Source organism: Thunnus albacares, chromosome 8 (genome assembly GCF_914725855.1).
Source record: "Thunnus albacares chromosome 8, fThuAlb1.1, whole genome shotgun sequence".
In the NCBI taxonomy this organism is placed as follows: domain Eukaryota; kingdom Metazoa; phylum Chordata; class Actinopteri; order Scombriformes; family Scombridae; genus Thunnus; species Thunnus albacares.
In genome coordinates this window covers 25,722,862-25,746,482 of record NC_058113.1, presented here as the reverse complement: position 1 = coordinate 25,746,482, position 23,621 = coordinate 25,722,862, and the positions used below count along the sequence as shown (strand labels likewise).

The 23,621-nt window shown below is 37.6% G+C and overlaps 2 protein-coding genes across 2 annotated transcripts; both read left to right on the top strand.

Annotated features, from left to right (window-relative positions):
• The first annotated feature begins 2,572 nt into the window (after positions 1-2,572).
• Positions 2,573-23,296, top strand: LOC122987654 (sialic acid-binding Ig-like lectin 5). The gene is made up of 8 exons (XM_044359646.1): positions 2,573-2,724; positions 2,997-3,407; positions 3,699-4,010; positions 4,190-4,471; positions 4,575-4,862; positions 19,433-19,541; positions 19,639-19,708; positions 20,697-23,296. Exons 1-8 carry the CDS (start codon positions 2,670-2,672, stop codon positions 21,090-21,092), a joined length of 1,923 nt encoding a protein of 640 aa, XP_044215581.1. The 5' UTR covers positions 2,573-2,669; the 3' UTR covers positions 21,093-23,296.
• Positions 14,420-16,776, top strand: LOC122987655 (myeloid cell surface antigen CD33-like). The gene is made up of 4 exons (XM_044359647.1): positions 14,420-14,575; positions 15,149-15,257; positions 15,701-16,093; positions 16,392-16,776. Exons 2-4 carry the CDS (start codon positions 15,203-15,205, stop codon positions 16,709-16,711), a joined length of 768 nt encoding a protein of 255 aa, XP_044215582.1. The 5' UTR covers positions 14,420-14,575; positions 15,149-15,202; the 3' UTR covers positions 16,712-16,776.
• Positions 23,297-23,621: the final 325 nt, after the last annotated feature.

Below are 23,621 nucleotides of genomic sequence, written 5' to 3'. Positions count from 1 at the left end.
AAGTGAGAAATTATTTATCAATACTTTCCCAAAACACTCACACCTAAAGGTAGACTGATAAATGGCTTAAACATTCTGCCAAAGTCATCATGTTTTCATCGAGTTTCTTTGAATTGGTAAAACAGCGCCCCTCTGGGTTGCAACAGCTGACCCGTGTAAGTCAAACTGTGTGGTGAAAAGAGGGTACTGCGCTACTTTATAAGCAGTCAGGTCAAGTCTTCTGAAGGCAGCAGGTGAAGTTGGCTTCTCTTGATTGATAACTTCACGCCGCTGTGGATGGTCAGGAAGCCTTTATTTTAATCACAATGTAGTTAACAGATAGCAATATCATTCAAATGAAACAATTAGCCAGCCTAGTTGCAGTGATGAAAGAAGTTTTCAGATAAGTGACAGTATGTACAGTAAGTATTATCAGCAAAATGCACTGAAAGTATCAAAAGTAAACATTCTTATTATGAATTAAAATGGCCTCTGTGAGTTACGATTTAGGGTTGCAACTGACGATTATTTTCTTTATCAGTTAATCTGTTGATTATTTTGTTGATCTAATCAATTATTTGTTTGGTCTATTAAATGTCAGGAAGTCATGAAAAATGTTGAGCCCAAGATGCAACCTAAAGTGACTTCTTTTGTCCCTTCCAACAGTCCACAACCCAACAACATTCAGTTTACTATCATAGAATATTAAAGACACCAGAAAATATTCACATTTAAGAAAGTGGAACTGGAGAATTTAGCTTTTTTCTTAAGAAATTACTCAAAACAATTCATCGATTATCAGAACAGCTGGCAATTAATGTTCTATCTATTAACTGACTAATCATTGCAGCTCTTTTGTAGTTAGTATGCAGTAAGTGATATTTTACTGTTGTAGTAAATGTGATTTGTAGAAATAGATCAAATATATTGATATTTGAATCTATAACAATGCAGTATTTTATGAGTTAATTACAGTTTTTTTTAATGAAAAATCCTCAAAAGTACATTAGGTCTACTTGAGTAAGTAGGTAGTAGTAAGTAAGTTGTCAAGTCACTTAAAATTTAAAAAGGTTTGCTTGCAGTATCAGCAGGTTACTGTACATGCCACAATTTCATCTGTTTTTGAGGATGTGTTTCACTATACTCTATCACTGCTAGTAATAACGCAAAATAATCTCTTTACCCTAATTTTGAAGAAATGCCTCTACCTCTCCATTCACTTCATTTGGCATAAATACTCCTACCATATATATGCCTTATATTAGGAAGCCATTCTTGTATCCTACATATTTTGTCATGGTTTAATGTCATTGAACCCACTTTAAATTCAGGGAATGGACAACACTGCCAGAGACTGTGTACTATTTGCATGTGTTGAGATGTTCTAGGTCAAACTGCTTTGTTGGATGGATGTGATTTTATTAAGATTTTCATAATCAGGTTTTCAGAATTGATTGTGACAGTGTGTATTAGCAAGTCTTTCTAACCTATAACACACTCTACCATGTCTACAGGTTCTGCAGTGGTCAGTATGCAGGCATACAGTAAATGATTGAGGCAGAATTGTATCCAGTGCTTAGCTAAAATAGTTATAATCTAACACCTTAAAGTGAGACTGGGAAGTTATCAGAAATACTGACAACAAAGTGATGCATATACTAAAAGGACTTTGCTGAGAATAGTATCTATAGATATTGCAGAATAAAAAGAAAACATAAATAAACATAAATACAGAAGTACTCCCTAAGATGCTGCATGTTGTTAAAATGGGGAAACAGGGTGAGTCTTTTGGTGGTTTTGATACATGACTAATGTTGATTTGACCATCTTTACTCAACTGGCACTGCAGATATTAGCCAGTAGGACGGTCCATTTACAGCAATGTACAATATGTCTTGTACATGTTGTGCATTGTGCATTTTCTGTTATGTATTATTCAGTCTTGAAAGTGCAAATTTGTCATTAGACGTGTAAACTTCCTGAAACTTCACTGTTGCAAAAAGAGGGGAGAAAACTCAGAAACACTCAGCAGAAACTGTGGAGAGAAGACTGCCAGAGACAGAAAGAGGTAAAACACAACATTGAAAACATTTTTAAAACATCTCTTTACACTCTAAATTGGACTAATTGAAGTTTTCCTGACTTCCGAATGTAAATTCTTTTCTAATATCATAAAAATGCATTTCCACATTCCTGGCTTTGCTGGTGAAACAAGGTGTAAGTAAAGCACAGCACAGTCCACTTTACTTTACTAAGGTGGACTGTGCTGGATAGAGGGTGCTTGGGGACGGGAGGATTAAAGACTGTATTTGTAACAGTTAGTGCATTCAGTGAAGGATTGAGGGGCCCAAAGTTTGACAGGGGCCTTTGAATATGGCAGGGATTAAAGATATTTATTGTTTAACAGTCATTATGTTTTTTATAAAGATTAGGATAGGATCTTTCTAGAACAGATGTCACAAAGTGTTTCACACTGAAAAATGTTTAGTCACAGCCCTGCATAAGTGTGTTAATCTCGCAACTGTGGAATAATTTAAGGTTCAACGTCCTCTGTTAAGATCTGTGATGTCAGCTGTGGAGTTTCCTTTGCTTCATTTTCATCAACTGAACTTCCTGCACGTTTACTGCATTTTCAGTGTGAAAGCTGTTCTGTGGAGGGAGAGACCGACTGTCTCAAGCATTGAATTAGGATGTTTGTTCTCATCTGGGCGACTCTGCTCTTCTCTGTGAGAGGCAGCAATGCAGGTATAGATCTTTCTTGTCATCTTGTTTCGATGCCAGCATTAAGGATATGAACAAAATAGTCAGCAATAATTTGCCAGAATAAATGTGTAAATATGTTTTCCTGAAGTGCTTCCAAATGATAAGTATTTTAGTTTTTTCAATACTGTTGACAACACAAAACAAGACACAATTATAGAAAAACAGAAACATCATTCATAATTTATTAAATATAATGGGGTAATGTCATTTAATATCTTCTGTCCCTGTTTTTCTCTTTCTAATTGCAATAACAGGTGCATCAGTGAGGGAAAGACAATACTGTCCGTATGGATTCTGTATCACTCTTACTGAAAGAGAAATAACAGCAGAGGCTGGACTCTGTGTTGTGATACCGTGCTCTTTCACTACTCCTGATAGCGTCATAATCCAACATACAGTTTGGTACAAATGTGAACCAAATAAACAGAGATGTGATGATTCTGACATAATATTCGACACAAACAAGAACAACAGAAACGTTCAGCCTGGGTTCAAAGGACGAGTGTCGCTGTTGGAGTCTGACCAGAGTCAAAAAAACTGCAGCATCGTCATCAATGACCTCACTGCTTCAGATTCTGGATCATATCAACTCAGAGTTAAAGATGTCCAGTATTGGAATCCAAATGGATTTACCTTCTCTTTTAGAACAACTGTCTCTGTCAAAGGTATGAAGACAAAGTAAATATATACAGTCACTATGTTTATTGTTGTTCCTCTGAACTGCACCAACATTTAAAGATTATCTATGGTCTTAACTGGCCATGAAGTAATGTTTGACATTACTCCCCAGAGGCACTTGTCAGCCTCTGTGGGAGACCAGTAAGAATTGAAGCAGTTCTTTATAACTCCTACTCAATTCCCCCATTGAAGTATCTGATTATTTCAGCTCAAATTTAAGTGAATGATGACCTTGAGGCTGCTGACCTGATTCCACTCATGTACTTCTCTACCATTAGATCTGAGTCAGAAGCCCACAGTGATGATTCCTCCACTGACTGAGGGACAGCAGACCACACTGACCTGCACTGCTCCTGGTCTCTGCTCTGGATCTGTTCCTACAATCACCTGGATGTGGAGAGGAACAGGAAAGAATGACTCTCACATTACAGGAGACATCATGACTGAGAATCTGGCCGCTGTCACACAGAGACACAGCTCAACTTTGACCTTTAACTCTTCAGCTGAACACCATGGCTCCAATGTGACCTGTAAGGTCAGCTTCACAGGTGACACAACTACAGAGGAGACAGTGACTCTGAATGTGACCTGTAAGTAGCACATATGTTGGCGCTCTCCAGTGGTAGTATCAAAAAATACATTTTTACAGATGATGCATGTATGCAATTATAATATACATATATATTTTAAATTTCAGTATGACTTAACAAGTCACTGGTTCAGAAATCTTATCTGAAACCCTAAGATTTTATTTTAAACTGTTCCACAGATATGAAGAAACCTGGCATCACTGGGGATGCAATTGTTAAGGAAGGTGACACTCTGAATCTGACCTGCAGTGTTGAAAGTTTCCCTCCGTCTCTGATCACATGGACTAAACTTGGCCTCAATACAAACCTACAAAATGGAATTGATGCTGACTTGCAGAACGACACTGGACTATCCACACTTATCATCCCTAACGTGACAGCAGAACATTCTGGACGTTACATCTGTACAGCAAAGCATGTGGACAGTACTCCGACTGTATATGTTGATGTAACTGTGACTTGTAAGTAGACTGTTCTCATCTCTTTGGAAAGGAAGTTTATGTTCACATTCTATATCAGCTTACTGTATGTTTGCTGTAATGTGATTCTGCTTGTGTGTTTAAGGGTTTGCAAAGATCCTAAATGGCTCTGGATGTGTGGCTCAGTCGGCAGTTCTGACCTGTGGGTGTATCAGTCAGGGGGTTCCCTTACCCACCATTAAATGGCCGCTGATGAAGAACCACAATGAGTACTCTGTCATTACCACTGTGTCAAACCACACAGTCAACAGCACCATCACCTTAACTGTAAAAGACCACAGTAACACTGCTGTTGAGTGTGTCAGCAGCAATGAAAATGGAGAAGCAAAAGAAAAACTCACCATCATCCAAATGAACATGCCAGAACAAGAGGGTACGTGTTCTCAACTAAACCACTTCTGCTACTTTAGACCACTGCTAAGTGACATTTTTATTACCTCTTTTTTTTACTGTTGTTACATTGCATTTGGGCAAGATGTCAAAAAGAAATAAGCTGTTGCATGTACAGGTGACTCACAGCCTAAATTAGGTTATGTGGCTGAATAAGTGGCCACAAAGTATACAGCACAACCATATTACTAGAACAGTTATACAATCTACATTGTGTCATTTCTTATGGTAGGTCCTGTGCAACATTGCAGACCTGACAGCGCAGTCCTTCCCTGGGCCGTTGCTGGTGTATCTCTAAGTGTGAATGTCTTCAGCATAATCTACGTGATGTTCCTTTGGTATGTGACCACATCTGTGCTTTATAATTTGAAGGTTTTGTTAATGCACTGGAGACTTTCAGACAACAAATCATGTCTCACTCTTTCTTCTGTCCAAAGGAACGCCAGAAAAAAGGTGAAACCAAATGAGGCCGACAGAACGTACATGTCACTGAGGAAAATAGACCAATCAGCAGAGTATGATGTTATTGCCCCCCCTCTGAACTGACAATAACAAACTACTGAGATGACTTTCAGATTGCTTCACCAAAGTATTTCTTGCACTGAAACTGATTGTGAAGGAGAATTTTTGTTCACTGCATGTATCATTTAGTTTGTTTGTTTGTTGTAATTTTTTTATGTCTACGTTAAAGGTTTTTGAGGACACAGACTGACCTATTAAATCTTAATCCCAACATTTCCTAAGAGTCAATAAGTCTAACTACTCAACTTATATTTTGCATTGTACAGTGTGATATTTTTCCTTTATTGTGACAAATGTTATAATGAAATTATATGACAAATTGATTTGTCATCCATTTGTTTTTGTTGTAATTAGGTGTTATGGTATGTTTTTTTGATTTTTTTAGTTTATTGTGTACTGATGTAATTTTTTGCTTTTTAAGATTCTTTTGTTTAACTCTATGTTAGTTTTATATCTGCTAACATGTTGGTGGTCTTGCGATACCCGACAATCAGAGAACTCCGCCTACCAAAGTCTGGGGATTTCTACTGGAGATGATGCTCTCCTTCCATTCTCTTCTTTAGTGAACTGCATGTCAACGCTCCAATATGAAGGGCTGGTTCTGCAATGCAGGTGTTTTTTTAAACCCTCAATGAGTCTGAAGATGTGAAAATTGTGATTTTCATGTCAAATGAATCCATATTTCAAAACTGATTGTGACAATATATGAGATGAAATTGTGGTTGCACCTTTGTCTTTGAGTTGTAGGACAGTAATTATACACACATCATGTATGTGCAAGGCTGTTAAAAAGAAGCGTCAGCATTTGACCTGACGAAGATCCGAGTATGATCAAAATGTTGTCCTATGTGATTAAAGTTTGTGGCTTGGAGTAAGTGTGCAGGCGATACTTTTTTCATTCATGTACCTTTATCTTTGACAACATATGGAATGCAGACTGTACAGTCTCCTTGAAAAGGAAGAAATTATCTTTGAAGTGTGGCATTAGTAATTGTTGGTGTCAATAAAGACAAATTTGATATACAGTATATGTATATGTAGTTTCTCAATTAGTTGAAGAAACAAAAAAATGTATTTAATTTTAGCTTCACTATAAATATTTAGAGCTGAAATATAAAGCTATGTGTTTCTGTCAATACTATAGTCTATGAATGGTCAAACTGCAATCCATAATATTAGAATAGGTACCGGGTGGTTAAAAATACTTCTACTATAGTGTAAGTTCTCTATACAAAAAAGTGTGTCTGCGTTTTTTGTCAGAAGCTCTGTCATAAGTTGACATTTTTATCCAGTTTTAAGCTACATTTTATGCTACATTTTTAGATCTTGGTTGTTTTATCTATATGTTTTAACAAGGTAAAAGATGTTAGTTATCGTATGCTCAGATTTTAAGTTACAAGCTTCAAGGTCAGCACAGCCCGCCACAAGTGGATTTGCTGCTAGCACTGGCTTTTTTTCTTTTTTTTTTAGGATGGCAGCTGCACTTTTCTCCACCGACCACTTCCCCCCACAACCATGCTCATTATTGGAGACTCCATTGTGAGGAATGTTAAGAAAAAATTTGCGGTGACTTTTTGCTTTCCAGGAGTTAAGGTGTCCGATATTTTGGAAAAAATTCCCAGCATCCTGGCTGAACACCCTCTTGCCCAGGATGTTGTCGTTCATGTCAGCTACAATGACAGTCCCAATCAGACATCTGAAATACTACAATACATCAAACTCACTGACTCCCTTACTGTCCACGGTAAATGAATCTTTATCTCCAGTCCCCTCCCCCCTCTCCATGGGTCATTTTAGCTGCACTCTTAGCCTCCACACCTGGCTGCAGTTAACCTGTACAGACTGCAATACAGCTTTTATTCACAATTTTTGTCAGGGTGGGTGAGTGGAGCAGGTGGACCCAAATGCAGAGACGGTAGACAAGGACAATCCGATTCAGATATTTTTTAATGAAAAAGCAAAAAGTCATGGAAACAAACCAGAACACAGGCGACACAGGAACATTGAATAGAAGCAGGACAAAAGCAGAACAGAAGCAGACAACTCAACAAAGACCGAACTGAAAACTGGACTATAAATACACAGGGAGTGATTGCAAATGAAACACAGGTGAAGGAAACGAGACACAGGTGAGACACATGAAATAATCAAACACAGAAAGTAAAGTGACCAGACACAAGGAGGAAATATTACAAAATAAAACAGGAACTAAAGTAAACAAACAGGTGACACAAAAAACACATCAACACACAAGGGAACAGAGAAAACCAAAACCAGGAAACAAATGCAACACAAATGAAAGAGCCCCTCAAAAAGTCCAACTAAAAACAGAAAAAGTCTGAGGGCATCAGAAGGATAACAAAAACCAAGGAAGTCAAAACAAAAACACAAAGAGTCCAAAAAACAGAAAAAGTCCCGGTAGGACGTGACAATTTTAACCTCTTGTGGAAATTTTCAGCCATCTTCCGTCATGATGGCATTCACCCCAATGGCTTGGGCGCATGCACTTAAACTGACAATTTATTCTACTCAATCTGGAACTCTCCCTCTCCCTGACTATTCTCTATCGCTTGTCCACTCCTGCTCACTTCTGGTCTCCATCAGCAAACCTCTCCCTCCCCTACAAACCACACTATCTCCCCCTTGTGGTTAGGAGGGCCTACTACCACCTCCCCAGGCAATGTAATTCTACACTTAATATTTCCGCTGGTCTACTGTCTCCGTCTTGTCCGTCTTGTCCGTCTCTTCCTAGTGCTGTTTCACAAAGTTTTGATATTCCTGTAATCATAACACATAGGTCTATCGATTGAAATGAGCACATCCCACACAGAAATCTGAATAATCTATTAAAGATTTGGACAAATGCATCAGCTTCTGCTCCCAGCATAAATACACTTGAAATAGCACTCTTCAATGTGAGATCTCTATCCAGTAAGACTTTCATGTTCAATGATTTTATTTCATCTGCAAACTTAGATTTTATTTTTTTTAACTGGATCTTGGTTGCAAACTAATGGTCATGGCCAGCTTGTTGAACTGTGTCCTCCAAACTATGATTGTTTCAACCAACCCAGGGTCAGTAGTCGTGGTGGGGGCCTGGTGAGTGTTTACAGGAAGAGTTTCAAATGTTATCAAAGACCTTGTGATGAATTTTCTTCCTTTGAAGTTCTTACTTTTAAACTTGGTGGTTTTCATCCGATCATGTTTGTTATCATTTATTGTCCCCCAAAACCAACTGGCAGCTTTTTAGCAGAACTCCCTGAATTTTTATTCAATCTTGTTTAAATTATGACAGAGTTGTTCTTTGTGGCAATTTTAATATCCATGTTGATAACTGCAGTAATGTTCAGGCTACTGATTTTTTAAACATCGCTACTGCTTTTAACTTTAAACATTATGTGTGGAGACAAACGCATAACCGTGGTCACACATTGGACCTTCTATTTACCTTGGGTGTAAAAACATCCTCTGTAGAATTACTGGATATGACTGTATCCGATCACAAATGTAAAGTTTTTAACTGTGAATCACCAGTTATTAATACTGTCTCACCCTGTTCCTTGTGTACTCGCATCTTTAATGAGCAAAGTGTCTCAAAGCTCTGCGCATTGTTTGATAATCAAAGTCCACACCTGTCTGAATATTCCCACACCACTGAAATGGCTGACCGTTTTAATTGTCTTCACTAAATATTATTACACCTCTTCAGGTTAGGTCTAAGTCCTCAGAAAGAAAGCAGCCTTGGATAAGTGACAGTATTTGCAGCCGTAAAAGGGAATGTATTTAAAACTGTTGATCAGCTAGTAAATCCAGCCCCTCCTTGTTAATTGGGAAATGTTTTTATCTTATCTTTACTGATAAAGTGGAGTCAGTTAGAACCTCTTGTGTAAACCCAATGTTAAAGAAACCTGGGCTGGACCCCTCCCTCCCTCAAAACCATAGACCAATATCAAGTTGCCTTGTATATCGAAAATTTTAGAAAAATATTTAAAAAATAGTGTGTAAGCATTTTCTCTCTGCACTGGAAAATAATAATATTTTTGAAAACTTTCAGTCTGGTTTCTGGAAGTATGAGAGAACGGAGACTGCCCTGCTCAAGGTTACAAATAACCTTTTAATGGCTGCTGATGATGGCATGTGCTGAGTCCCTGCACTCCTGGACCTTAATGCAGCCTTTGACACAATTGATCACAGCATCCAGTTAGACAGACTGAGGCACTGGTTGGGGATATCTGGTACAAGCTTAGAATGGTTTTCATCTTACCTGTTGAATAGGCGGTTCTGTGTCTCTGTGAACAACTATGTCTCTTCATTTTCCTCTGTTAAATGTGGTGTGCCTCAGGGGTCGGTTTTGGGACCAATTTTGCTCACATCACTCCTGTTTTAGCTTCTTTACACTGGCTCCCAATATATTTTAGAATTGATTTTAAGATCTTACTGATTACTTTTAAGGGTCTTCATGGCCTGTCTCCTTAGTGTATCACTGACCTCTTATTACTGTATGTGCCAGTATGTTCTTTGAGATCCTTGGGCAGTTGTCTGTTCCAAAGTTTGCAGTCAGGGCCCCGAGGCTCTGGAACGATCTGCACGAGGAAGTCAGGTTGGCTGACTTGGTGATCTCTTTTAAGTCTCTTCTTAAAACATAGATACATCAGAGAGCATTTCCTGATTTTTTTAAAACTATCTTCTATCTCCTTTAAAAATGTTTTTTGTATTCTTTTTTTCCTACACTGAATTGGTTTTTATACACCAAATAGTTTTTTTTGTTTTTTTTTCTTTTTAAAACCTGGTGTGACCTGTCTATTTTATTTTGCTGCCTTGTGAAGCACTTTGCAACTTGGATTTTGAAAAGTGATCTATATTATTATTATTACTTTTATTATTATTATTATTATTATTATTATTATTAGTTCCTCCTTCTTATTATTGTTGCTTACTGTCTGGTCTGTATGTATGTATTGCATTAGAACTGTTATATCACACTTCCTAGAACATATTTCACAAACTGCTTCGTATCAGATTAGTCACATACTGGGTAAAGCGGTGGACAAATTTAATTAAGCAACTATGGAATAACTTAACATGCAACTTCCTGTATGAATGTAGAGCTTCCTTTGTTTTTATGTGTTAAGAAATATGTAAAACACTGACATTCTGTTATGTTGTCAGGTCAACACTGCTGACAACAGCAGTTATGTACAACAGAAATAGTCATAGTTGTAGCCTTTCTTCATCATTTATCAGATATCATGGGGTATTGTCAGTCTACATATTGTCTGTCCCTGTTTCTGCAAACAGGTGCCTCAATGTGTGGAAGACAAGACTTTCAATATGGATTCTGTATCAGGGAGAAATAACAACAGAGGCTGGACTCTGTGTTGTTTTACCATTTTATTTCATTATGATGAATTTCACAATGAACTCATCAAGTCAGATTCTGGACCATATCAACTCAGAGTGTTTGGGAGGATGGACAGATTTACATTCTCATCAAGAGTAACTGTCTTTGTTAAAGGTATGAAGACAAAGCAAATAGAGAAGACGTTGATTGCTAATCTGGCTGTCATAACAATAAAATATAAGTACATATAGTAGAACTTTTTTAATAGAACAATTTCCAAGTGTTCATCATTATCAGGTAGCTGAAAATCTAAGTTCAGAGAAGAAAACTTCAATCTGCATGACTTGCCAAATGCATACAGAATAACTTTCACAGCCCTGCATCTTTTAAATACATTTGAGGCAATCACATGGTTTATGCGTTTTTATATCACGTTATGACTGCAGGACTTAAAGGACGATTTTAATGCATTTGTTTTAGAGACTTGAAAAATAGTTCTGATATCTTGGGCTAATTGGGCTTACAGTTGGACAACAATTAAATCCATTGCATAGACTGTCGCAGAGATACGGTAAGGTATCATAATGATATGATTATATTGTGTTTTTATGCAATTTTTTTTTCCAAAACACAATACATCATGGAACAATTATATTTCTTTCTTACAGGTTTGTTTATGCTTATTTCCCGGCCTTTCAATACAGACCACACTGGTTACATAGCTAATAAAGTCACCACATATTGTACACCACAACCTGTGCAACATTGCAGGACTGACAGTATGGTCCTTCCCTGGGCACTGGGTGTATCTTAAAGTGTGAATGTTTTCAGTAAAATCTACATGATGTTCCTTTGGTATATGTACACATCTGTATTTTATATTATGAAGGCTTTGTAAATACATTGGAGACTTTCAGACAATAAATCATAACTCGCTCTTTCTTCTTCTCCAAAGGAACACAAGAAGAAAGGTGAAACCAAATCAAGAGGACAGAACATATATGTCACTGCAGAAAACAGACCAGAGTATGATACTATTGCCCACCCTCTGAACTGAGTGTCTTTAGGCTCTTGGGCAGCTTCATTGAAGGGTTTATTGCGCTGAAATTAATAAAATGTCTCCTCAAACATCATCATTCAGTTTGTATGAATGTCTACATCTGTGGTTCGGCTAGATAGTTTAAGTTTTTAATTCCATACTGTGTCTATGTCTGTGAGGACAAATAGATAGTATGCATGTAATGCATGTTAATAGGGTGGGCAAAATATTAGGAACACTTTTCAACATAATGCACTTCAGTACACCACCACCACCCTCTATGACCTCAATAATAAACATAAAGTAGAATTGTCACCTTTTTGACAATGTCAACAAAAACTCCAAATATATATTAGCTTCGTTAAAGTAGAATTTATGGAAGAGCTGATTAAGAGTGACCAAATTGCATTGTACAGTTTGCTGCTTTCTTTTATTTACGTTTCATCGACTTCAATTTACGCAGGTGAAATAAACTAAGGACTTAAGTTAGAAATTATTTATCAATACTTTCTCAAAACACTCACACCTAAAGGTAGACTGATAAATGGTTTAAACATCCTGTCAAAGTCATCATGTTTTCATTGAGTTTCTTGGAATTGGTAAAACAGCGCCCCTCTGAATTGCAACAACTAACACGATTAAGTCAATCTGTGTGGTGAAAAGAGGGTATTGCACTACTTTAGAAGCAGTCAGGTCAAGTCTGCTGAAGGCAGCAGGTGAAGTTGGCTTCTCTTGATTGGTAACTTCATGCAGCTGTGGATGGTCAGGAAGTCTTTATTTTAATCAAAATGTAATAGATAGCAATATCATTCAAATGAAACAATTAGCCTATTTTTAAAATGTATCCATATCGGTAATGCTCTCAGCTCTGAAATGGAAGAGTGGACACTTAAATAACTAAATAACCTGGCCAAAATATCAGTGGGACCTTTGTGTTGGAGGACCACAAGTCCAGTGGGACATAATATGACGTTGTTACTGAACATTTTGCCAACATGAAGAAATTCTTCAAATACCAGTAGGTGAGGCAGACACGTGTTCCTGCCTGAACTGTGGCTTTCCTGATGCTCAAATGGCCAGCCATGCCGTGTGTGTGTGCATATACAGTTTGTTGTGTGATTGTTGTTGATACAATTTTTGTTAACACACTTAGCACAATCAACAGGATATGCAGGGCTTTGAGCTAACTCAAGATACCCTGTTTTAACATTTATTACTGTAGTTGCAGTGATGAAAGATGTTTTCAGATAAGTGACAGTATGTACAGTAAGTATTATCAGCAAAACGTACTGAAAATATCAAAAGTAAACATTCTTATTATGAATAAACATGGCCTCATAATAATCTCTTTACTCTAATTTTGAAGAAATGCCTCTAGGTCTCCTTGAGTAAGTAGGTAGTAGTAAGTAAGTTGTCAAGTCACTTAAAATTTAAAAAGGTTTGCTTGCAGTATCAGCAGGTTACTGTACATGCCACAGTTTTATCTGTTTATGAGGATGTGTCTCACTATACTCTATCACTGCTAGTAATAACACAAAATAATCTCTTTACCCTAATTTTGAAGAAATGCCTCTACCTCTCCAGTCACTTCATTTTGCATAAATGCTCCTACCATATATATGCCTTATATTTGGAAGCCATTCTTGCATCCTACATATTTTGTCATGGTGTAATGTCATTGAACCTATTTTAAATTCAGGAAATGGACAACATTGCCAGAGACCGTGTACTATTTCTGTGTTGAGATGTTCTGGGTCAAACTGCTTTGTTGGATGAATGTGATTTTATTAAGATTTTCATAATCAGGTTTTCAGAATTGATTGTGACAGTGTGTATTAGCAAGTCTTTCTAACCTCTAACACACTCTACCATGTCTACAGGTTCTGCAGTGGTCAGTATGCAGGCATACAGTAAGTGATTGAGGCAGAATTGTATCCAGTGCTTAGCTAAAATAGTTATAATCTAGCACCTTAAAGTAAGACTGGGAAGTTATCAGAAATACTGACAACAAAGTGATGCATATACTAAAAGGACTTTGCTGAGAATAGTATCTGTAGATATTGCACAATAAAAAGAAAACATAAATAAACATAAATGCAGAAGTGCTCCCTAAGATGCTGCATGTTGTTAAAATGGGGAAACAGGGTGAGTCTTTTGGTGTTGAATGCAGTTTGACTGAGACAACTCTTATCTTTTTGATACATGACTAATGTTGATTTGACCATCTTTACTCGACCGGCACTGCAGATATTAACCAGTAGGATGGTGCATTTACAGCAATGCACAATATGTCTTGTACATGTTGTGCATTGTTGAAGTGATTTTTTTAAAAAGATGGTATGACATACAATCAGACAGAATCAACACTTCAAAACAATTAGTCACAAAAAACATGTAATACAGTACATGTACTGGTTTCCGGTTCATCGAGATAAAAAGATTTTCTTTGGAAGAAAATTGCACATTTACACTACTTCCCTTTAAGAAGGTTTTGCATTACTTAACAGTCACAGAGAACGTCTAATAAATCATTACAACAAAAACAACAAGCAATGTTTTTCTGTTATATATTATTCAGTCTTGAAAGTGCAAATTTGTCATTAGATATAAAAAATACATTGTGATATTATAAGATTATAACTGTATAAACAGTTGTCAGTCTCAGCAGAGGAGAAATGTTACTCAGTGGTGTGTGTGTAAACTTCCTGAAACTTCACTGTTGCAAAAAGAGGGAAGAAAACTCAGAAACACTCAGCAGAGACTGTGGAGAGAAGACCGTCAGAGACAGAAAGAGGTAAAACACAACATTGAACACATTTTTAAAACATCTCTTTAAACTCTAAATTGGACTAATTGAAGTTTTCCTGACTTCCGAATGTAAATTCTTTTCTAATATCATAAACATGCATTTCCACATTCCTGGCTTTGCTGGTGAAACAAGGTGTAGGTAAAGCACAGCACAGTCCACCTTACTTTACTAAGGTGGACTGTGCTGGATAGAGGGTGCTTGGGGACGGGGGGATTAAAGACTGTATTTGTAACAGTTAGTGCATTCAGTGAAGGATTGAGGGGCCCAAAGTTTGACAGGGGCCTTTGAATATGGCAGGGATTAAAAATATTTATTGTTTAACAGTCATTATGTTTTTTATAAAGATTAGGATAGGATCTTTATAGAACAGATGTCACAAAGTGTTTCACACTGAAAATTGTTTAGTGTAATCACAGCCCTGCGTTAGTGTGTTAATCTCACAACTGTGGAATAATTTAACGTTCAACGTCCTCTGTTAAGATCTGTGATGTCAGCTGTGGAGTTTCCTTTGTTTCATTTTCATCAACTGAACTTCCTGCACGTTTACTGCATTTTCAGTGTGAAAGCTGTCCTGTGGAGGGAGAGACCGACTGTCTCAAGCATTGAATCAGGATGTTTGTTCTCATCTGGGCGACTCTGCTCTTCTCTGTGAGAGGCAGCAATGCAGGTATAGATCTTTCTTGTCATTTTGTTTTGATGCCAGCATTAAGAATATGAACAAAATAGTCAGCAATAATTTGCCAGAATAAATGTGTAAATATGTTTTCCTGAAGTGCTTCCAAATGATAAGTATTTTAGTTTTTTCCTCCCTGAATTCACCAGCTGATTAGTAGCATTACTCACAGCATCTAGTGACTTACTTTGAAACTCTGTGATATATTATTGAAATGAATCTTTTGTTTACCAAAGAAATGATGGATTAAGAAATAACATTAAATGCTGAACCTTATTTGGGTTGTCTGCTCAATGCTGCTGACAACACAAGACAAGACACAGTTATATAAAACAGAAACATCATAGTTGTAGTATTCATAATTTATTAAATATAATGGGGCAATGTCATCTAAATATCTTCTGTCCCCGTTTTTCTCTTTCTATTTGCAATACCAGGTGCATCCATGAGGGAAAGACAATACTGTCCGTATGGTAGATATTGTATCACTCTTACTGACGGAGAAATAACAGCAGAGGCTGGACTCTGTGTTGTGATACCGTGCTCTTTCACTACTCCTGATAGCTTCACAACCAAACATATAGTTTGGTACAAATGTGAACCAAGTAAAAAAAAATGTGACATAATATTCCACACAAACAAGAACAACATAAACCTTCAGACTGGGTTCAAAGGACGAGTGTCACTGTTGGAGTCTGACCTGAGTCAAAAGAACTGCAGCATCGTCATCAATGACCTCACTGCTTCAGATTCTGGATCATATCAACTCAGAGTTAATGCGAGGACGGGTGGATTTACATTCCTTTCAAGAGCAACTGTCTCTGTTAAAGGTATCAAGACAAAGTAAATATGTACAGTCACTATGTTTATTGTTGTACCTCTGAACTGCACCAACATTTAAGGTTTATTTATGGTCTTAACTGGCCATGAAGTAATATTTGGCATTACTCCACAGAGGCACTTGTCAGCCTCTGTGGGAGACCAGTAAGAACTGAAGCAGTTCTTGATATACTATAACTCCTACTCAACTCCCCCATTGAAATATCTGATTATTTTAGCTCAAATTTAAGTGAATGATGACCTTGAGGCTGCTGATCTGATTCCGCTCATGTACTTCTCTACCATTAGATCTGAGTCAGAAGCCCACAGTGATGATTCCTCCACTGACTGAGGGACAGCAGACCACATTGACCTGCACTGCTCCTGGTCTCTGCTCTGGATCTGTTCCTACAATGACCTGGATGTGGAGAAGAATAGGAGAGAATGACTCTCACATTACAGGAGACATCATGACTGAGAATCTAGCTGTTGTCACACAGAGACACAGCTCAACTTTGACCTTTAAGTCTTCAGCTGAACATCATGGCACCAATGTGACCTGTAAGGTCAGCTTCACAGGTGACACAACTACAGAGGAGACGGTGACTCTGAACGTGACCTGTAAGTAGCACATACTGTCCTGTGTTTTCTCAGTAATTTTTACTATCTAAAATGTTTGCTAAGAGATGTTCTCTGAAGTCATTTCTGATGGTTTTCTAAAGCTTAGGTCTGAACTGTGTTTAATTTTATACCATGCACAGCAGCAAACTTTGAGATTTAGGGGTGCTATAACATTTTATAACATGTCCTTTTGTCTCATAGATGTGAAAGAAGTTAAAATCACTGGGAATACAAGTGTGAAGGAGGGTGAGACCCTGAATCTGACCTGCAGTGTTGAAAGTTTCCCTCCGTCTCTCATCACATGGACCAAACTCTCCAACAAAAATGTGAAAAATGGAACAGAAACTTGTCTGCAGAATGACACTGAAACAGCCACTCTTATCATCCCTAACGTGACAGCAGAACATGCTGGACAGTACATCTGTACAGCAAAACACATGAACAATATCACGATGAAAGAAGCTGGTGTGACAGTGATATGTAAGTATACTGTATACTGCTCTTAGACAGTTGTTTTCTTCATTCAGGTAGCTGAAACTTGAAAATCCATGAGTTCAATCAGTGCAGAAAAAAACCTTTCCTAAAGTCCGACATATTCATCCTGAATAACTTTCACAGCATGACACTTCAAAATAAATATGGGGCCATCTTATGCTCTGTGCTTTCTAATTTTATTTTTAAAAAATTATTTATTAATTTAAGACTTTTTATTTGTTTTAGTTTCTAATTTCGAAATTTCAAAAATGCTCTGACCACTTGGACATATAGAGGCATTGTGCATGCCTCCAGGTGGTTCCAGGTGGTTCACAGACTCACCGAACCCAAGTTTGGAATAAATTAACTTGGGTTGTCTGTTTAAGTGTTAAAGCGTTTTTGAGATGTTGGTGCCCTCCAGTGGTAATATCAAAAAATACATTTTTGCAGTTGATGCATGCATGAAATCGTAGTACTTTTTAAAAAAAAAAAAAAATTCTTCCAGAGATCTTATCTTAAATTCTAATATTTTATTTTAAATCCATCCCACAGATATGAAGAAACCTGGAATCACTGGGGATGCAATTGTTAAGGAAGGTGACACTCTGAATCTGACCTGCAGTGTTGAAAGTTTCCCTCCGTCTCTCATCACATGGACCAAACTCTCCAACAAAAATGTGAAAAATGGAACAGAAACTTGTCTGCAGAACGACACTGAAACAGCCACTCTTATCATCCCTAACGTGACAGCAGAACATGCTGGACAGTACATCTGTACAGCAAAACACATGAACAATATCACGATGAAAGAAGCTGGTGTGACAGTGATATGCAAGTATATTCTATACTACTATTAGACAGTTGTTTTCTTCATTCAGGTAGCTGAAACTTGAAAATCCATGAGTTCAATCAGTGCAGAAAAAAACCTTTCCTAAAGTCCGACATATTCATCCTGAATAACTTTCACAGCATGACACTTCAAAATAAATATGGGGCCATCTTATGCTCTGTGCTTTCTAATTTTATTTTTAAAAAATTATTTATTAATTTAAGACTTTTTATTTGTTTTAGTTTCTAATTTCGAAATTTCAAAAATGCTCTGACCACTTGGACATATAGAGGCATTGTGCATGCCTCCAGGTGGTTCCAGGTGGTTCACAGACTCACCGAACCCAAGTTTGGAATAAATTAACTTGGGTTGTCTGTTTAAGTGTTAAAGCGTTTTTGAGATGTTGGTGCCCTCCAGTGGTAATATCAAAAAATACATTTTTGCAGTTGATGCATGCATGAAATCGTAGTACTTTTTTAAAAAAAAAAAAAAATTCTTCCAGAGATCTTATCTTAAATTCTAATATTTTATTTTAAATCCATCCCACAGATATGAAGAAACCTGGAATCACTGGGGATGCAATTGTTAAGGAAGGTGACACTCTGAATCTGACCTGCAGTGTTGAAAGTTTCCCTCCGTCTCTGATCACATGGACTAAACTTGGCCTCAATACAAACCTACAAAATGGAATTGATGCTAACTTGCAGAACGACACTGGACTATCCACACTTATCATCCCTAACGTGACAGCAGAACATTCTGGACGTTACATCTGTACAGCAAAGCATGTGGACAGTACTCCGACTGTATATGTTGATGTAACTGTGACTTGTAAGTAGACTGTTCTCATCTCTTTGGAAAGGAAGTTTATGTTCACATTCTATATCAGCTTACTGTATGTTTGCTGTAATGTGATTCTGCTTGTGTGTTTAAGGGTTTGCAAAGATCCTAAATGGCTCTGGATGTGTGGCTCAGTCGACAGTTCTGACCTGTGGGTGTATCAGTCAGGGGGTTCCCTTACCCACCATTAAATGGCTGCTGATGAAGAACCACAATGAGTACTCTTTCATTACCACTGTGTCGAACCACACAGTCAACAGCACCATCACCCTAACTGTAAAAGACCACAGTAACACTGCTGTTGAGTGTGTCAGCAGCAATGAAAATGGAGAAGCAAAAGAAAAACTCACCATCATCCAAATTAGCACGCCAGAACAAGAAGGTACGTGTTCTCAACTAAACCACTTCTGCTACTCTAGACCACTGCTAAATGACATTTTTATTACCTCTTTTTTTTTTTTTTTACTGTTGTTACATTGCATTTGGGCAAGATGTCAAAAAGAAATAAGCTGTTGCATGTAAAGTATATTATCATTCAGAACAATATGGACAACAATATTTTTTCTTGTGTTCCTTTTGAATCCAGGTCAATCCAGTTTACTAAAAATTGTTTCACGGCTGGACATCATCATTGCATTTTTGACTGGGGTACTTCTTTCAGCAACCCTTTGCTGTTTGGCAAAGAAATGCCATAGGTACCCTATTGACTCCATTAATTCATTCATTCTGGCTTTGCTTGTGGATAATCCTCATATAGACATGTAATTGGTGTTTTAATTTATTTCTCTCCAGAGAAAAACAGAAGAGCTCTGGAAATCTGGATGTGACCCTGGAGATGGTGACCACCCATGAGGATCCACTGGTATAATTATTTATTCAGCTAATTCAGCTAAGAAAATGTAATCAGTAACTAATATATACTTACTGATAACATTTTCTTCAAAATTACCTGTATATTACTGTAAATGGTTTAAGATTTGAATGACCACAGTGTTTTTACATGCTTTAGTCCATTTAGTCATTATTTACTTCTATTTTAAATGAATGCTGTAGTATTTAAGATGCATGTTTGAGGGATTTCCCAAGAACATATACCCTGTGGAAAAACTGATACACATGAACATTAAGTCTTAGTTGGATCAACAATACCAACAAAAGGGGGGAGGGCGGGGGGGGTTGGGGTAGTGGACGGATGTGCATCAGTGGAGTAATAGTGAGAAGTGTCAGGTTTTAAACACCATGTACACCTGCATCAATATGCCACCAGGCAGCTGGTAGCCAAGCAGCTGATGAATGAGCCACTGGTAGTGAGGCATGCATGAAGCAGCTGATACCAATCAACTCATGAATGCACAACCTCAGTACTTTGCCTGAGCTTTGCGTCATTCATTTCACTTCAACATAAAAATCAATTTGTCCATGTGCAAACTTGAAGTACTGTATATACTATCAAAGTCAAAGCCATGTCTGCTTTAACGGTCAGGTTCCTTTTTGTTGCTTTGCAGTGCAGTTGTAAGTACGGACTGATCAGAAAAGACTGCACTGCATTGCCGCATACATGTAACAGTAATGCAACTGTGACAAAAGCAGATACAAATTGTGATGGATTACAATATCTCAACAAGTTTCAAGACTTGCTTCAAACTTATTTTCAAACCATACAAAAAATAAATGGACACCAGTTTTAGTGTTTTAGAGCTGAACATTAAAACATTTAAAAGGTTATGGTATGACGTGGAAAAAAAGGGTTAGAATTAATGTAAATGTAAGATCTCATGCATAGTGTATACAGTTTTGAGCTTGTAGCAGATGCTGACTAAGTCACATACTTTCTGTGTTATACCTGATAGATACATGCTGGTCAAGCAGTGGAAGATGATCAGACTCACTACCAAGAGGCACCAAAAGATGGAGCTGAGGCGGTGGAGAAAGAAGCCCCTGATCTCGATGGTGGACCAAAAGACGCGGAGTACGCCAGCATTGACTTCTCCGTGTTGAAAAAAAGAAGTGCCAGGGGGGCAGCAAAGAAGCAAGAGACCACAGAGACAGAGTATGCTGAAATTAAGAGAGAAGAAAAAGTGGAGAGGCAAGACAGTGGCGGAGTGCCAGATGAAGTGTTGGAGTGCAAAGAGGAGGAGTCCGTGATAGCAGAGGATGAGGAGATAAAACATTGTGTGCCTGAAGAGGAGGAAGCAGAGGATGCTGCGTTGTATTCCAATGTGAAGGATATAATGGGTGAGATTTGAGGACTGTACAGCTTAGTGAAGTTACTTGAGGATTAAGTTTCTTCTGCTCATCAGACATGATTGATTGTCATTCTGATGTGTAAATGACAGTACTGTGTAAGCTTTCTACCACAGAGCAGTGATCTTCAAAACCAAAATTCGACCTCAGGTAAACTGAAGTAATCAGGACACTTCACACGTCTACACTTTCTGGCTGTTCAAATCCATCCATGCAACTAAAAATGGACTCGAAGTTGCACAGAATTTCCTTGTTGAAATGATATTATATATCTTTATTTAAATAGGATAAGTACTGCATGTGCCCAAAGTGTCCCTGTGGTTTATTCAAGTGTCCGTTCTAGATGTCTCCTGTGCTTCTCTACTTCAGGCAAAATGAACCCTTTTCAAAAACCCTGTTTAAGGAGGAGGTGTCTTTTTTTCATTTTTATTAGCTAGCAGCTTGGCTCTTTGGATGGCAGTGTGAGTCTGTCAGTCTTACAGCTGGTTGGTCAGACCACCACTTTGGTCCAGACTGAAACATCTCAACTACTGGATGGATTGCTATGAAATTTTGTAAAGTCATTCATGATTCTCATAGAGGAGGGAAGGTCATACTAAGAAGCTGTAACTTTTGACATTCCCACTGAATTTGCCAAACTTAGACTGCAGACGCCTCTTATTAGTCTCAGCTGAACTTTGGAAGATGATTTTTGCTTTTGAGGACTGTAGATTTTGTTCCCCATCCCTTGAACTGTGATCTCTAACATTGAGGAATGGCTCTCTTCAGGGCCAGTATGGACAGAAGGAACATTTTCAGCAACCAAAAACGGTTTTAATGTACATACAGTATGGGGTATTGTTTCAAGACAGACTTGATAAATGTGTAATTATCCTTTAAAGTGGTGTGAATTTGCATGAATGTTAAATAGAAGTTTTTCTCTAATAATTTCCAGAAATTAATGATGATTACATTTCAGATGCAATAGTTTTCACAAAGACATTTATATTTTAATTAAATTTATCTTTTCAAGTTAAAACATTTCACAATAACAATAAAAAACAATAGCAAGATGGCTGAAGTCGCAGTGACTGAGCACACAGCATGCAGAAAATATGGCTGACAGAGAGAACTACACCGACAAAAGACCAGACCATGTGGTTTCTTGAGACCATGTGTGCAGTCAGAAGCAGTGTGTGCAAAGCTAGGTTTTAAACCTCTTAACTGTGTGGTTCTCTGTTTAAGGCCAATTGGTGTAGGCTAAAGGTGCCAGGTTAGGAAGAGGTTAGTTGCATGCAAAGCCTAGTTACTGGATGTAACATGTGTTAAGCACGCTAACATTAACTTGAGCTGCTGGCACTAGAAAACTTAGTTACTGAGTCTTAGGCAGGCTCTCACGTCTTCTGCTGTAAAGAAAATAGTTCTGTGTGTGTCTGCTGTGAGCAGGCCACACCAGAGAGCAGAGAGCTGCTCCAGCAGCAGCTATGAGAGGAAAGAGAGGGGAGAGAGAAGAGGGGGATCTCTAGTTTTGTTAACCTGGGTCCATGGGTGGGGTTCACATTTGGGTGCAAACAACCACAGACTCTGGAGAGATAGGGTTTCTTGAGGACCCCCTTTGTTTCTTAGAGTCTTGAAACATGTAGTCGGCCAGTGAGACCCAACAGTATCTATAGTACTGGTACTGTTGTCAATCATCATAGAAACATAGACAATAGATTACTTCCCCTTTTAAAATTGTGTTGCAAGAATCAGCCAGGCTCACAGTGGCCAGAGTGAGCAGGTTGTTAATGTAAAATGCACCAGTTTTTGTTGTGAATTTAAACAGCGAATTGTCAGAAGCAATTACTTCTGGTACACTCTGCAATGTTTACAGGTTCAATATGTGGGCTTATAGTAACTGATAAAGACAACTTTGTGGCCAGTTCTTACTTAAAATACTTATAATCTAACACCTCAATGTGTGAACAGGAAGTTATTTGAGAGAATGCAATGATACCATATAAAGTAGTGTTTAAATGAACTTTAGTGACTCTTCTGAGAACAGAACTAATAGGGATTGCGCAATAAACCATAAAACCATGAACCATAACAACAGACTTTCACAAATATATTTTCTTTCTAATAGACTGCATACAGTTTGAATGAATACAGATAGTTCTTGAATCTGCAGGTATTTAATGCATGCAATCAATCAGGAGTTGTCATTTTGACTATCTCTTACAATGTAGAAGGGAATTGAAAATAAAGTGTATTGTTGTCTTGTAGTGTATCATTTCTTTCATTATTCAATGTTAAAGTTGCATGTTTCCAACTCCATTTTATATGTGTTTGTGTACATATACATATACATATACACATACATATACACATACATATACATATACATATACATATACATATACATATAATGTACTGTAATGTCATATTAGGGGAATTTGGTTGTTACATGTGGCAGTCTTAAGAAGAGAGGAAATAATGGCCAGTGGTGTGTAGAGAAACTTCCTGGAAACTTGTTGTATGCAAAAAAGGGAAGATGTACAGAGGAAGGAGGA